The sequence below is a fragment of the Cottoperca gobio genome, chromosome 21 (genome assembly GCF_900634415.1).
Source record: "Cottoperca gobio chromosome 21, fCotGob3.1, whole genome shotgun sequence".
Lineage (NCBI taxonomy): Eukaryota > Metazoa > Chordata > Actinopteri > Perciformes > Bovichtidae > Cottoperca > Cottoperca gobio.
In genome coordinates, this window is record NC_041375.1 from 11,825,820 (window position 1) to 11,840,268 (window position 14,449).

Here is a 14,449-nt window from a genome sequence, read left to right on the forward strand (position 1 = left end):
TCACTGCCACCGTTGTTGTAGCCACCACTGAGGCCAGGAGCAGCAGCAGCAGCAGTGGAAGCAGCATCAGCAGCAGCATCAGTAGCAGCAGCAGCAGCGGAAGCAGAAGCAGCAGTGGAGCCAGCAGCAGCAGCAGCGGAACCAGCAGCAGCAGCGGAACCAGCAGAACCAGCAGCAGTAGCGGAACCAGCAGCAGCAGCAGCGGAACCAGCAGCAGCAGTGGAGCCAGCAGCAGCAGCAGAACCAGCAGCAGCAGTGGAGCCAGCAGCAGCAGCGGAACCAGCAGCAGCAGCGGAACCAGCAGCAGTGGAACCAGCAGCAGAACCAGCAGCAGCAGTGGAGCCAGCAGCAGCAGCGGAACCAGCAGCAGCAGCGGAACCAGCAGCAGTGGAACCAGCAGCAGAACCAGCAGCAGCAGTGGAGGCAGCAGCAGCAGCGGAACCAGCAGCAGTGGAACCAGCAGCAGCAGAACCAGCAGCAGCAGCGGAACCAGCAGCAGCAGCGGAACCAGCAGCAGCAGTGGAACCAGCAGCAGCAGCTTAACCAGCAGCAGCAGCTTAACCAGCAGCAGCAGCGGAAGCAGCAGCAGCAGCAACAGGGACTGGGTGGACTTTACTAACACAGACCAGGTGTCAGACGCCTCCCCTGCTGTGTCCTGGGAGGCTAGTTCCTTGATGTTAAAAGATGAGGCGAGACTCCCCCAGGACAGCCCAGACACCACCCTCCGACTAGGAGATGCCTCATCCTCGACGTCCCACACAGACGTCCACACCGACAGCACCTACACTTCCACCGATATCAGCCGAGCTGGGGAGAGGACCCTGTTGTCCGTCACCTCGTCTTCCAGCAACAGCACCTCCTCTGCCTTTACAGAAGACTCCAAATCCCATCAGCCCCCCTCCACCTGGGGTATTTCTGCTCAGGCTACAGAGACTGAGGACTACACCTACAGTGCTCCGTCAACCAGGACTGACAGCAGGGACACAACTGACATGCAGCACATGACCGGCTCCTCCAAGGGGATATTTCCAGAGACAGGGAGCCCAGGAGGAACCCAAAGTTTGACCGGACAACCTAATGCTACCCATGATCAGTACACCGCGACATCAGAGGAGATATCCGACTCAACACCACCTCTCAGAGTGACCGAGGTCAACACTGAGCAATCTGAAGTGTCAGTTTCCTCCACACCTTCTGTCACCTCACCTGCAGAAGGTCCTACAAACATCTCAGGGACAGAGCAGGGGTCGAGCTTTAGTGTTTCAACCTCCACTGAATCCTCCACCGGAGCTCACAGCTCCAGCACTCAGAACCAAGGCACTGAGGGGGTTTCATCCCAGACCAGGGAGGACATCGTGGGCTTGGGTCTGACCACAGCGCCTCCTACAGTCAGCAGTAGTACATCTGAGGTGGACGACTCTCTAACAGACACTCCAGTGCTGGTAACTGAGGCCTTCCTGACCACCACACCGGTCACTGTTACAGAAAGGTATGTTTTTATTATTGTTAAATAAATGATATGATAATTGTTCAAGGAAAGGTTGTTGCTCAAGGCAGCACAGAGTCGGATTTATCATTATTGCAACATAGTATGTTATGTTACAAAATATTGTTTATTAGAAAACATTATTTTGACGTACAAATTCTTCTTTTTAATCTTTAAAGGGGCAACAGACGACTTCAATTAAATATGAATATTATTCTTAAATGCTTCTCTTATCAGAAGTCTGTTAGAGATTTGATTGATTTGTTTTCTCTTTACAGATCACAGATAACAGAGGAAGACACTTTCAAAGCCACTGCCTCCACCACTGCCTCCACCACTGCCTCCACCACTGCCTCCACCACTACAACCACCACCAGCACCACCACCAGCACCACCACCACCACCGCCGCCACCACCACCACCACCACCACCACCGCCGCCACCCCTCCTCTATCTGCAACCTCATTCTCCAGGTTCAGCAGCACTGTTAGCAGCTCTACTCCAGGGTCACCTACCGAGGCTACCATCACTGACACTACACCCTCCACCACATCCTCCACCCTGGCCCAGCAGTCCTCTGCAGCACCCCCAACTCACCACGTGTCACCCAGCCAAACTCAGGAGCCCTCAACTGGGATGGCTAACCCTACAACCGCCACCACCCTGCAGATAGAAACCAGCACCAGCACGCCGGGAATCACCACGACTCATAGTCAGCACATCACCACCACATACACCCACAGTACCCCCACCCCGAGGAGTACAGAGGCTCTGCAGACGCTCGGGGAACAGACAGACAGAGGAACTACAGAGCTGGCGGGAACAACATCGCCCACTAAGACACCAACTCTACTAAGTCAGTAGTTCACAGTTTTCCTTATTTTAAGTGACTCTCCTTGACATGCAGTTTTCACAGCAAATAGATTCAAACCCGGTATTTCTGCACAGTTGCGGATAAATATTAGTCTACACTAATATCATTCAGAGTTATTTAAAAAAAGATTAATATAATCATTTCCAAATTTCAGATTTAATCCATATTTGTTGCCAATTAGCCTTTCAAAAACAGTTTGCTCTCCCGCTTGTCGCAAACAAAAGGACACTTTCCGGCCTGTATAAACTAAACGGTCGAGCAGCAGTCTAACAGCTCCATTTTCAACAGCAGGATTGTTTTGATGACAAAATGACGATAGACTTTTGAAGCTTCATTCGAAAACTTCAATAAAAGCTTGAAATATATATGACATTCAGTACAGCCCAACTTCAAAAAAGCATCGCACTTCCGGAAAAATATTCAGAGACAGAGATGAGATGTAGGCAGATTAAAGCTTTAGTTGATGTCCTGCATAATGTATGGTGTAAGACCTAAGGAAGAGCTAAACCTTTCAGCTCAAATGTTAGAAGAGTAAAGTCAAATGCAGGTCAGTTTATTCAAATGAACACAGATCTTCTCTCTCCTGTCTGAAGAAGGTGCTTTCCTGTCATTGATGCATTTTCAAATTGCATTAATGTGCAACTTGAATGAATGACTTTGATGCTGGTCATACTGCAGTGATCTTTCTACTCAATTTATGGGTGGAGCACTGAGAAACAATTCAAAAGAAGCACACTAGAAATTAGCATTGTGAACAATTCACTTTATAAGACTGATGAGACCATTGTTTGTGCCAAATGATTACACTGATTTGAACTCTTTTAATGGTTCAATTTCTTCCGTTTAATGGTAAAATGTCTGCTCTCCTCTCTGAACTCTAGGAAACCCTTGTGTGTCAAACCCTTGTATGAACGGAGGGATGTGTGTGAGCTATAAAGGGCATCAATTCACTTGCCACTGTCAGCAGGCCTGGACAGGACTGACCTGCAACCAGGGTGAGCTTCTCTCTCGTATTCCTCACAACAACATTGTCAACATGCATTCCACTTCAACGACGTACCCAAGCATGGAATATCCAGAAAACAATCGAATAAAATCCAAATAGAAAATATTCTTTCTCCATATAGTGCTGAGGGTTACGATTAGTATTCAGGCTTTAAGAAAGGATATTGTAATACCTGCATGTACTTGTGTGTCTAGATGTGGATGAGTGTGAGAAGGACCTCTGCCCCGTTGGCTCCAGGTGTGTGAACACGCGAGGTTCCTTCAGCTGTGAATGTCCACTCGGCTTTGACCTGGAGGACGGACGCACCTGCTCCAGAGGTAAAACCCTTTTAATACATAACAGAATCAGAAATACTTTATTGATCCTCGGAGGAAATTGGGTTATGTTACAGTTGCTCCCATTTTAGAATAGAAATATATATAAACATAGAGAAATGATGAGAACAATATGAATAAGTATGTATGTGCATTATACTACAATATACATAAAGAACTATAAATAAATGGAAAAATCGAATTTGAAAAATGGAGAAATATTTATACTACAATATATAACAACAGTGTAAATAACACTAATAATGCTTTAAAATGGGATCTATGATTAAGTGTGTTAAAACGCAAGAATAGTATAAATTAGAATATTAATTGTAATGTATTGTATTAATGCCAGAATATTACACAGTTGAATTATTGTACTTCCTACTTTTAAGTCAATGTTGCATAGTTGAAGATATATATTATTAATGGGTTAAAGTTGCTAACTAGTTTCAGTTGATGAAAATATGCAAACATAAAATATGTATGAATGCAAAGTTGTTTCCCCAAAAGCCTTCTCTTGATTCACCAAGAGTATTTTTCCGTCCATAGCAAAAGCGTTTCTGGGAACTTTCAGAGTTAACAGGCTGCCACATGACCCTCTTATCTTCAAGAGCGCCACGATGCATGAGATCCAGAGAGAGATCATTCAGCTGGTAAGAGGCAGCCACTGCATTGTCTCTGCTCATTTCATCTCCCTTTAGTGTATTATATCTGCTTAACACTCTCTTCTGTTTTTCACCTCAGCTCAATGCTTCGTTGTCAGTCCTCCGAGGTTACAGCCGCTCAACGCTGAGTAAGAAGTAAGTTCTTGCCATCGTTGAACCATTCTGTTTCTGTAATTCTTCTGTCATTTGTTGGTGTATTCTTTAAATCACAAAAGTTATAATTATATTTGCCCGGCCTTCACCTTCCATAGGCCTGCATTAGAGTACATGTAAACTAAGGATTTTGTTGATCTCTTCCCCACAGAGGAGAGGACGGGGTTCGTATCTCAGCTGTCAACATGTTTTCCATTTCCACCGATGTGACGAGCGCAGAGGTCTACAACATCATCCAGATGTCTCTCAGCAACTGCAACTCCTCATTGGCCCACTGCCGCATGGTTCTGCACCACCAGCTCACTTACCATGGTAAATATAATGGCCTATAATGGAAATGAATATTTCAACCAAGTTCAGTACAGTTTTTAACTAGCTTACTTTATAAGTGATTGAAGACAGACCACCATAAGTAGCTGTGAATGTGTTTAGCCACTAGGGGGCACAATGTAACCGTAAACAGCTACCAGAGTTGCATCAGCTGCTGTATTTCACAACCCTTTACTACAGAAAATCCTACAATAACAGCAAATCAGAAGCATGCAATACCATGAAACACTACAATAATCACTGTGAGCTCACACATGCAGTAGACATTTTTTGTAGGATGGTTGTTGTGAATCAGAACTGCGGGTTAAGAAATTGTGACTTTCTCTTTGAGTTAAACCTTATTGTGAATTGAGGAAAACAAGGGAAGCAGGTTTGGTGTTTTCTGATGACCAGATTCCTGTGTTGTTGTAGAAGTCATGATTAATTGTGTCCACACTGTGTGCCAGTGGATAGTCTGTGTGCAGCCCAGAAGACTCAGTGTGATGCAGAGCGCTCCACCTGCACGGACAGCAGCGGCACAGCCAACTGCCAGTGTCTTCAAGGATACTACAAACACAACCCTGATGACCTGTCCTGCTTAGGTGAGCCTAATGTGTGCATGTTTACTTTACCTGTTGCCCCCTCCCTTTTATTCACCATGTTGTGCATACACATGTAGACAATTTGGAGATACTACAAATAAAAAGGCAACAACAGATGTCATTGAATTACAAAACACAAAAGTCACAGATAAGTAACAGGGGGCAGAATGTGAACAGATTAATACGATAAATACCTGAAGGGCGTGATCTATTTGAGTTTGGATGCATTTCAGGTGATATTTGCAGAATGGGTTTAGTTACTTATTATTAATTCTTATATTATAATAAGAATTACTGTTTACTAACTGTGACTGCTTGTGTTTGTGTTTAATGATAAATACAATAATGACAACAAGTAAATAAAAGGAAAAAGCAAATTAAAAAGTTGAATGTTCCCATGAAATTCATCAAAATGAATTTCAGAAAAACAACGTTATCTTTGGAACTCCTTTTTCTGAACAGAACATGTTTGTTTCAGAATGTGGGGATGGCTACAAGCTGGAAAATGACACATGTGTTCCGTAAGTTCAACTTTATTCATGTTTTCCTTCCAGCACCGATTCTGTTATCAAATCAAATTCTCACGGCAGGTTCTGTGTATACCTTTCAGGTGCATGTTTGGATTTGGAGGATTCAACTGTAGAAATTGTAAGTGGCCTTTAAAATCACAGGCATTAAACAGGCAAAATATAACTGCTTCAATAGACGTAGTGTTTGTGTGAACGAGTCACACAAATGCTCTTGTGCTTCTCACATATAAGCATTTAATGTGTTGTTATTTGACGTTACAGTTTACAAGCTGATTGCAATCGTGGTATCACCTGCAGGGGGCGCTCTGCTCCTCGTCCTCATCATCGCTCTCATTGTCACCTGTTGCAAGTAAGACTGCTGTTATAGTTAGCGCAGTAATCTGCCTTGCTCTACCATATTTTCAAGTTTATGATGACACTCAAGTGATCCTAGACTATAAAACATGTGCAATTATTTGTTTGCCGAATATTTATTAATTTTAAGCATTAGTTTACCAAAATTACTAACAAAGAAAAACTGTTTTTCACTTTCAATAGTTTGGTGAAGTGAATAATCTTGGTAAAATGTGGCAACGGTTTCACTTTAAAACACATGTTTAATCTCCAAGGAAAGACAAGAATGACATCAACAAGATCATCTTCAAAAGTGGAGACCTGCAGATGTCCCCATACGCAGACTTCCCCAAAAATAACCGCATATCCACGGAGTGGGGCAGGGAGACCATAGAGATGCAAGAGAACGGCAGCACCAAGAACCTGCTGCAGATGACTGACATTTACTACTCTGTAAGGAGACATACAACACAACTTTCATTTTGTCTTCATTGTTCAAGTTAATCACAACTCATCACTATATTAGACAAGAAGAAACATCTCATACATGTTCTCTCTTTCTGTACCCTTTCCCTCAGCCTGCGTTGCGTAACTCAGACCTGGAGAGAAACGGCCTGTACCCGTTCACAGGCCTGCCGGGTTCTCGCCACTCGTGCATCTACCCCGCCCAGTGGAACCCCTCCTTCATCAGTGACGATTCACGAAGAAGAGACTACTTCTAATTGCCCCACCTTGAACACACACGCACAGAAACTTTACATGTCTTATACTGACAATTGTGATGTGTTATAATGGGTTTCTGTCACAGTGACATTGCTAATTTGTGAGTTTCAGAGAACCCATTTGACTGTCTGCATTCAGGGTTGCTGTAGTATGTAAATGCAGTGTGTGTGTGTGTGTGTGTGTGTGTGTGTGTGCGTGTGTCTGTGTGTGCACGTGCGTGTGTCTGTGTGCATATTATGGAAGATGTTATGTAAAATGTTTCCTGTGTGAGAGTGTTATTATGTGACCATTTCAGTGTTTTTGCATGTTTTAGCTCATTTCCTTCAACTGACAGATTGTATTGCTGCTGTGTTGTTAAAGACTGTTTAATGTGTTTTTATCTGCCTCCCAGGCAGCCGCTGATTCTCATTTACTTCACTGTATGATGGAAAACAATTTGCAGATGCTTGAAACGTGCTTGAGGTAGGTGATCCATGACAGCAAACAATCATATCCGCCTTGTTGCCACCTGGTAATGCAGTGCAGATTTGCGTGCACTTCCTTAATGCACAATGATAAATAGAAGCCGATTTGAAGTGTTCACTTACTGTGCGCACAGACAGGAGTGTGAATTATTGATTTCAGGAATGTGGGAAAAAAACACATTTAGATGAAACTAAAAAAACAGCAGTAATGTTAAAGTGTATGTGATGTGTAGCAAATAGACTAGAACATGCAAAAACATGGATGTGGTCCTTTAAGTGCTGAAATATGAATATGTGCGTGCCACTGCTGTGATTTGAAAATAATCAGTTTCTTCTTAGATTGTAGTCTGAGAATAAAGTATTGATGGAACAAGACAATAACAAACCACTGAAGGATGCACAAAGGTCTGTTTAATGCCAATAGAAACTGAGGAATGACTTCTGATGCCAACGTTTATTTATTCCTTCTGTGTCCAAGTCGTTGACATGTAGCATAATGGACGTCTCATATACACAATGACAGACTGATAAGGGATAAACGTGTGGCTTTAAGTGTCTGTGTGTCTTAAGTATTGGTATTTGTGAGGTGTGTGTGTGTGAGGAGTAATTAACTGTATACCAAAAGGATCATAACTGTTAAATGAGTGTTTGACTGTAAAGAATGTAAAGATGTATCAAAATTAGTTTGCTATTTCTGACATTGGGTATTATTTTTATGTGACTTTTTTCTTTCTTTTTGTTTTTATATATGATCAGTTGATACTGGCGTTTTAGTCAGACGTGCTTATTTAAATAAAAAAACATTGCACAGCAGTTTTTCTCAGACTCCATTCTAAACTCAAATCCTTTATGTTTTTTTATTTTGTAATTAACACAATTTGTATTATTTATATATGTTGATGGTTGATGGTTCAAACTAACAATACATGTGTTGCAGAAATGGTATTGCACATTTATAATTGTATAGTAACTGTACAAACTATTCAAATGTTCTTTATATTATTAGGATAAAACTATTTCATAACTAGAACAAAGGTGCTTAATGAGTTTGACTGACTTTATTCTTGACCTTGGAAACAGTATAAAAAATAAATCCATTCTTTTGCTTTTTCCAAAACTTTCGATCAAATCGTAAGATTTTCATCAGTTGATGGAGTTTGCTCCAGTTGTCATGGAGATATCTCAGTTATCACATTTACAAAATGTTAATAATATTCATACATAGGCGATGACTCCACCGACTAAGTTAACATTAAGACAATCCATGTACTTTAGAAAGCCCAGTGATGAAGACCTTGTAGTGAAAGCTACATGAAAAGCTAATAAGTGGATCTTTAGTGCAGTGGCGGTTCTAGACCAATATCACTAGGGGGGCCTGGCCGGGGCCAACCCGAGGTGGGGTAGGGTAACTAAAGCCTCCATAGCTGGATCCATTATTAAGTGGAGGTGAATCCAAATTTTATTTTACATTTATTTTATCCCAATTATAACAGTCAACACTGTCAATCAACATTTATACTTGAGACCAGTATTGTTTTTTCTTACACAGGCACATTTCCCGGACTTTGCATCAGTGGAGCTGACTATGTGCTGTTACATTACAAACAACAATTATAGGGAGCCTGACTTCAAATTCCAATGTCTTTTGTGTCTTGTGTTTCTTCTGCACAGCTCTCGAGTTAATATACAGGCAAATACAAGAGATCTATAAAAATAAAAGCAGTGCTTATTTACACAAAACCAAATATGTTCTATGTAGATTATCCTTACTTTGTAGATTACCTTTTTTACATGTACTCCGGTCCATTGAAGTTGGTCTCCTGCAGCGTGATGTATAGCCATGAGCTAGCAACATACGGCTCACCACTACATTTGGATACTTTGATGACCATAGTGCACACTGGGATAAGACCGTCCCCAGTTACCCTGGAAACTTTTTTTTATTGCAGGTTTTTGTTGAATACATGAAAGCAATTTAATTTTTTAATTTTTAAAACTTATAAATAAGTAAAATAAGTGGCGTAAAATAACGTACAACTACAATTATTTGGCAAACCTTTCATATATTTAAACACTGGTCCCCATGTCTTGTCAAACACACTATTTTTTCTAGCCAAGCTGTTTACACATAGGCCTGTTGTATGGATGACATTTTGACTAGTGAAGTACAGTGTAAATAATAAAATGAATGATGGCTGAATTTAATTTAGCTGCTTCAGTTTCAGGGTCCTGGTATTGTGCATGCTGGCTCACTGTCACTCTTACTGGGACACTTGGATAGAACGGCGGCGTCGTTAATGTTATCATTAACACCTGTGCTTTTCCCACTCAAAATGTCAGCTGTGAAAAAAGAAGGCAAACATGCACCTCTGTAAATATCAATGGCCTACCTAAACTGCACATATGCAACTGTCACAACCAAGGTATGTGCAACAATAACCTAAAATACATAATCTAAAAAATCAGTGGGTGAATCCAGCAATGTAAACACTTCCACAAGTGTAGTTCATTACCACAAGACAATGTACGCAGAGAGGTGTCATTGTGACATTTACTTTCACACAGCACTACCATTTTGAAAAAAAATGTTATTTGGTACCTTTTTGAGAGTTAGATGAGGAAGTCAATACTATTTACATCTCTGTGTTTAAAGTGTGGCACTTTCCTTGGGGCAATTAGCTTAGCTGAGCATAAAGACTGGAAACAGGGGGAAACAACTAGCCTAGCTCTCATCAGAGTACACAAAAGAATGACAATTTGTGGTTTTAGAAGGAGTATTGGAAGTATTTCTTGGAGAACAATAGCCAGACACAGAAAGACTTCTCAGAGCCTTAAATCAGGAACCCGAAAGCCCAATACTTTGATTAATGTCCTCTTGGACTGGAATCCCCATAGTCAGTCCATTATCCCAGAAAAACAAAAGCCAATTGCTTAGATGGCCAGTTGCTCTAAAATGACTTAGAGTTAGACACATTGCTCAATTTGACATATAACGATATAAATCATAACATAAGTCATAACCTTATTCAGTCCAATACGACGTATTTAAAATTAATGGGTTTCCGAAATAATGGACCGTCGGACCAATGGCATGGCACTTGGTGATCATGGTGACGTTGCAAGGAAAAAGCTGAATCACTGCATAACAATGAGTTAAACAAAGAACAAAAATGCTCTGACCATTATTATACACTGCCTGTATGCATATCTTGATAAAACCACACATTATGGTGTATTTGTGAAAAAGAGCCAGGCTGGCTGTTTTCCCCTGCTTCTAGTTTTTATGTTTCGTTAAGCTAATCGTTCTAGTTCTGTACATTTTCTAACCCAGCAATGGCACATCAAATCATTGATCTGGGTGAGCAGACCTTCATTTTAATCAATGGTCCTCTCATCGTCCTCAGCCTCACTGTGAATATCTTATATGCATGTTGCTTGATCTTCTGCAACACACAAAGACTCAAGCAGCCTTTAAAGTTGCTCCTGGGATTTCTTGTCTGGTGCTCAATTATTTTTTGTGTCTCTTTGGCAATAATGTATTGTGTCTTAAAGGTACAGAACAGCATTGCAATGTTTTTTCTGGCGTGGGCGATTGTGGTTTGCTACATGCATAATAGCATGACTTTCTGTTTCTGTTCTGTTTTGCTGAACTTCTACTACTATATCCAGATTGTCCCTGAACAGCGAGCTCTTCTGATCTGGGTAAAGAGGAACATCAAGTCTGTCATTTACATGGCTTTGCTTTTTAACTGGATCCTTTTCTTGTTCAGTAATGCCATTTTTACTGCATGTTCAATGTGTTGCACCATCACTTATAACAACGGTACATGGACTAAACAACAGATTGTTGGTCTGTACCTCACAAGGGACGTTTTTTTCATCATCATAAATGTGCATATCTTGTCTGTGTACAATGACGGTTTCTAGCTTTTCCACTGCCTACTACCTGCATAGACACATAAGAAGAGTGGCACAGGGGACCAGCTACTTCGCCACTCCGAAGATTCAAAGCCAGATAAGAGTCACCATCACTGGGATCTTACAAGGAGTGCTCTACTTACTCTATGCCACTTTCAGTTACTTTGAAACATTCACCAACACCTTGTCCCTGCACTTTGTTATTTGTTCTAGGATCTCCTTCACAGTCTCCACACTGTACATAGCAAGCACAACGGTCAACTTGGGCATCGGTCAGACTTTATTCAGGCAAAGGATAGCCGATGTTTGGAAAGCACTCAAAGCACTGTTGGCATGGTAACTAATGATGTGAAAATGCACTCCAAGCAGTTGACATCAGGTGAAATAGTTAATACTGTAACTGTTGATGTCCAAATGTCAATGTGATTCTCAAGTGTATGATATGCTAGTGTTCCTTGAAATCATTATATACAGCGGGAGGTTTAATTTAATGAATAGAATAATAAAAATAATGTGTAAATGTCCCTTTTAAGTCCAGTGGTATGTATTATAAAGCATTTTATAATGACTTATAAGGTCAACAATCCTAATGCTTCTCTATTGCTGGTCACTTTATGATTTCTTTTGCAGGATTATAATGCAAGCATATGATACTTCACCTTATAAGTCATTATAAAATGCTTTATCATGTGTTATGATTATTATTAACACATTATATATATTTATGATGGCTTATAACTATAATTATTCAGTGCTATAAGCAAATTATAACACCTTATAAGTATGTGTATGATGCGTTATAGACACAGGCATCATAGAAAGTGTTATCAATATATGGAGTAATGACTACACACCTATTTTATGTGATTTCACAGTAATATGCTTTATTTGCATATTTTTATTTGCATGTGATGCTTTAAACAAAGTACTGTACTGTTCACTTTATTTAATTGTTGTGTTACATACATATTGATAAATATATCACATGTTTAATAATTGTACACAGTTATAATGAATGTTAATAATGTATTGGTCAAAAAATATAACTCTTCATGTGAGCACAAGTAAGTGGAGGCTGATGTATAAAAAGATAATGAATGACAATACTGTAATAATATAAAAAGAGCCTTTATTGGAGAAATTTAAAGTTTTGCAAAAAACTGTACATTAATTAAAACACAAAAATGTCCTTTATATATGTAAAGCTACACTACATTTATAAACAATGTCTTAAGTATTAATGCTAAATCAGGGGAGTTGAATCATAGTGTTACCGGAATATCTTTGATAAATTATAATCAGTCTTCCGCAATCTGCGCAGCACAGAAATATCACTGCTCATAATGATTCATCGTGACATGTTTATTCTGGCAAATCCTCCAAATCTCATTTAAAGGCACATAAAGGGCAAAACATCAAGAATGATAACAATATCTTTATGTCAATCACATTACTCTTTGATGCGGACTGAGGTCAAATGCTTAAAGATGTCACCTTCATGATCTGTTGGAAATATTGCAATGTAACATGTGTGCATCTATGACATATCTGAGCGCTAATGACATGTCTGATCCATATTTCTCCTCCTCATTCTTTGTAGTTTAAACAATTTCTGTGCTGGATACGCAATAAACCCAAAACTAAAAACTAAAAGCCCTCCTTTATTGTGCCAAAGCCACTCAGACTGAGGCACCATATTTAGATCTTTTTCCTAATGTTGGCCTTTTTTCCTGTTACAGTTTGAGTTGTCAGACACTGTGTAGAGATGTTGCAACTTTCTATCAAATATATGGGTCCAAATTTAAACCATAGTGCTTGGGAAACAAATTTTGTAAACATAATCACAAATAATGTCCGTAAGTAATGTCTGTAATACTTTTTCTTGCCAATTTCACAGTAATCTGCTTTATTTAGCATATTCTGCTTTGCATGATATGCAAATATCTCAGATTTGTTACATTGCATAGAGCCTTACTTACTTTATTTGTGAGCTCACTTCAAGGGAAGAAGACACCAAAATGGAAACAGAAAATAGACTAAAGATGAACTATCAAGTATATGTCCTATTTAATGGATCACTTGTTGTTCTCAACATCCTGGCTAATGCATTTTATGTGTTCTGCATGGTCTGTCCACTTCACAGAGAAAGGATCAAGCAACCTGTGAAGCTTCTCCTGTGGTCCTTGATTTGCTGTACAATAATTTACCTGATGTCAGTTTTTGTGATGGTCTTTTCTCATCGAACTGAAAGCATCGTGGTTTCTGAAATCTCAAATATGGTGGCGCTTTGCAGTCTGTCAAATAGTGTAACCTTCTCTTTTTGGCTGAACTTCTTCTACTACACCCAGATTGTACCTGCGCAGAGAACTCTCTTCATCTGTATTAAGAAGAATATCAAATCACTTATCTACTGCTTTTGGCTTGTTGACAGAATTAACAGTTTGTTTGATTTTAGTGTCCTGTTTTTCAGAATTTCTTATGATGGATTTGGATTAAGCAACAATTTCACAATGGATCATGATGTACAAACGCCTGCGATGGATTTCTCTAAATGGCCGCTGGATACGGTTGTTATTGTGGTTTCTTCACTGAAGGCCTACTTGATTGTCTGTCTGTGTGTTATGGTGATGACCAGTTATTCTACTGTAGTCTACCTGTGTCGACACATGCGTCGTATGGTTACAAACGGACAGTCTCTGTCCTGTCCACAGTTCAGAAGTCAGGTGAGGGTCGCCGTCATCAGCATCCTACAGGGAGTCCTGTACGTGTGCTGTGCTGTGTGGACTATGTATGGGTTTTTCTCTCAGAACACTTCCAGATATTTAATCTACCCAACTACCAATTTCACTGTCATCAACTTGTATATGTTAGGTACTATGTTGAACCTGGGAGCTGGTCAGGCTGTATTCAGGCAGAGAGCAGCAGACATCTGGCTCAGAGCAGCTCGGTGCTGCAAAGTACAGCCGTCTGAACAAGGAGGATGATACTGAAGCTCAAACCAGAAGACCAGGACACTGGTGAGGTGAACCTAAGACACTTATAAATCCACATGGATGCAAGCTGCATCCT

At 40.5% G+C, this 14,449-nt stretch overlaps 2 protein-coding genes across 2 annotated transcripts; both read left to right on the top strand.

The window, feature by feature from the left end:
• The first annotated feature begins 492 nt into the window (after positions 1-492).
• heg1 (heart development protein with EGF-like domains 1) lies at positions 493-8,285 on the top strand. The gene is made up of 13 exons (XM_029459759.1): positions 493-1,489; positions 1,765-2,342; positions 3,242-3,355; positions 3,561-3,683; positions 4,233-4,336; positions 4,428-4,483; positions 4,653-4,813; positions 5,278-5,412; positions 5,891-5,933; positions 6,023-6,060; positions 6,204-6,291; positions 6,551-6,728; positions 6,854-8,285. The coding sequence occupies exons 1-13, from the start codon at positions 675-677 to the stop codon at positions 6,995-6,997; spliced, it is 2,577 nt and encodes an 858-aa protein (XP_029315619.1). The 5' UTR covers positions 493-674; the 3' UTR covers positions 6,998-8,285.
• Positions 8,286-11,375: 3,090 nt separating this feature from the next.
• On the top strand, positions 11,376-14,351 carry LOC115026516 (uncharacterized). Its single transcript, XM_029459368.1, has 4 exons — positions 11,376-11,716; positions 13,674-13,803; positions 13,975-14,141; positions 14,252-14,351. Exons 1-4 carry the CDS (start codon positions 11,376-11,378, stop codon positions 14,349-14,351), a joined length of 738 nt encoding a protein of 245 aa, XP_029315228.1.
• The last annotated feature ends 98 nt before the right edge of the window (positions 14,352-14,449 follow it).

Coding starts and splice junctions, on each gene's coding strand:
- LOC115026516 (XM_029459368.1), top strand. CDS start 11,376: ATGACGGTTTCTAGCTTTTCCACTGCCTACTACCTGCATAGACACATA. Junction 13,804..13,974: donor TTATCTACTGCTTTTGGCTT/GTTGACAGAATT, acceptor TCTTCACTGAAG/GCCTACTTGATTGTCTGTCT. Junction 14,142..14,251: donor AGCATCCTACAGGGAGTCCT/GTACGTGTGCTG, acceptor TGTATATGTTAG/GTACTATGTTGAACCTGGGA.
- heg1 (XM_029459759.1), top strand. CDS start 675: ATGTTAAAAGATGAGGCGAGACTCCCCCAGGACAGCCCAGACACCACC. Junction 4,337..4,427: donor AGAGAGAGATCATTCAGCTG/GTAAGAGGCAGC, acceptor TTTTCACCTCAG/CTCAATGCTTCGTTGTCAGT. Junction 4,484..4,652: donor CGCTCAACGCTGAGTAAGAA/GTAAGTTCTTGC, acceptor TCTTCCCCACAG/AGGAGAGGACGGGGTTCGTA.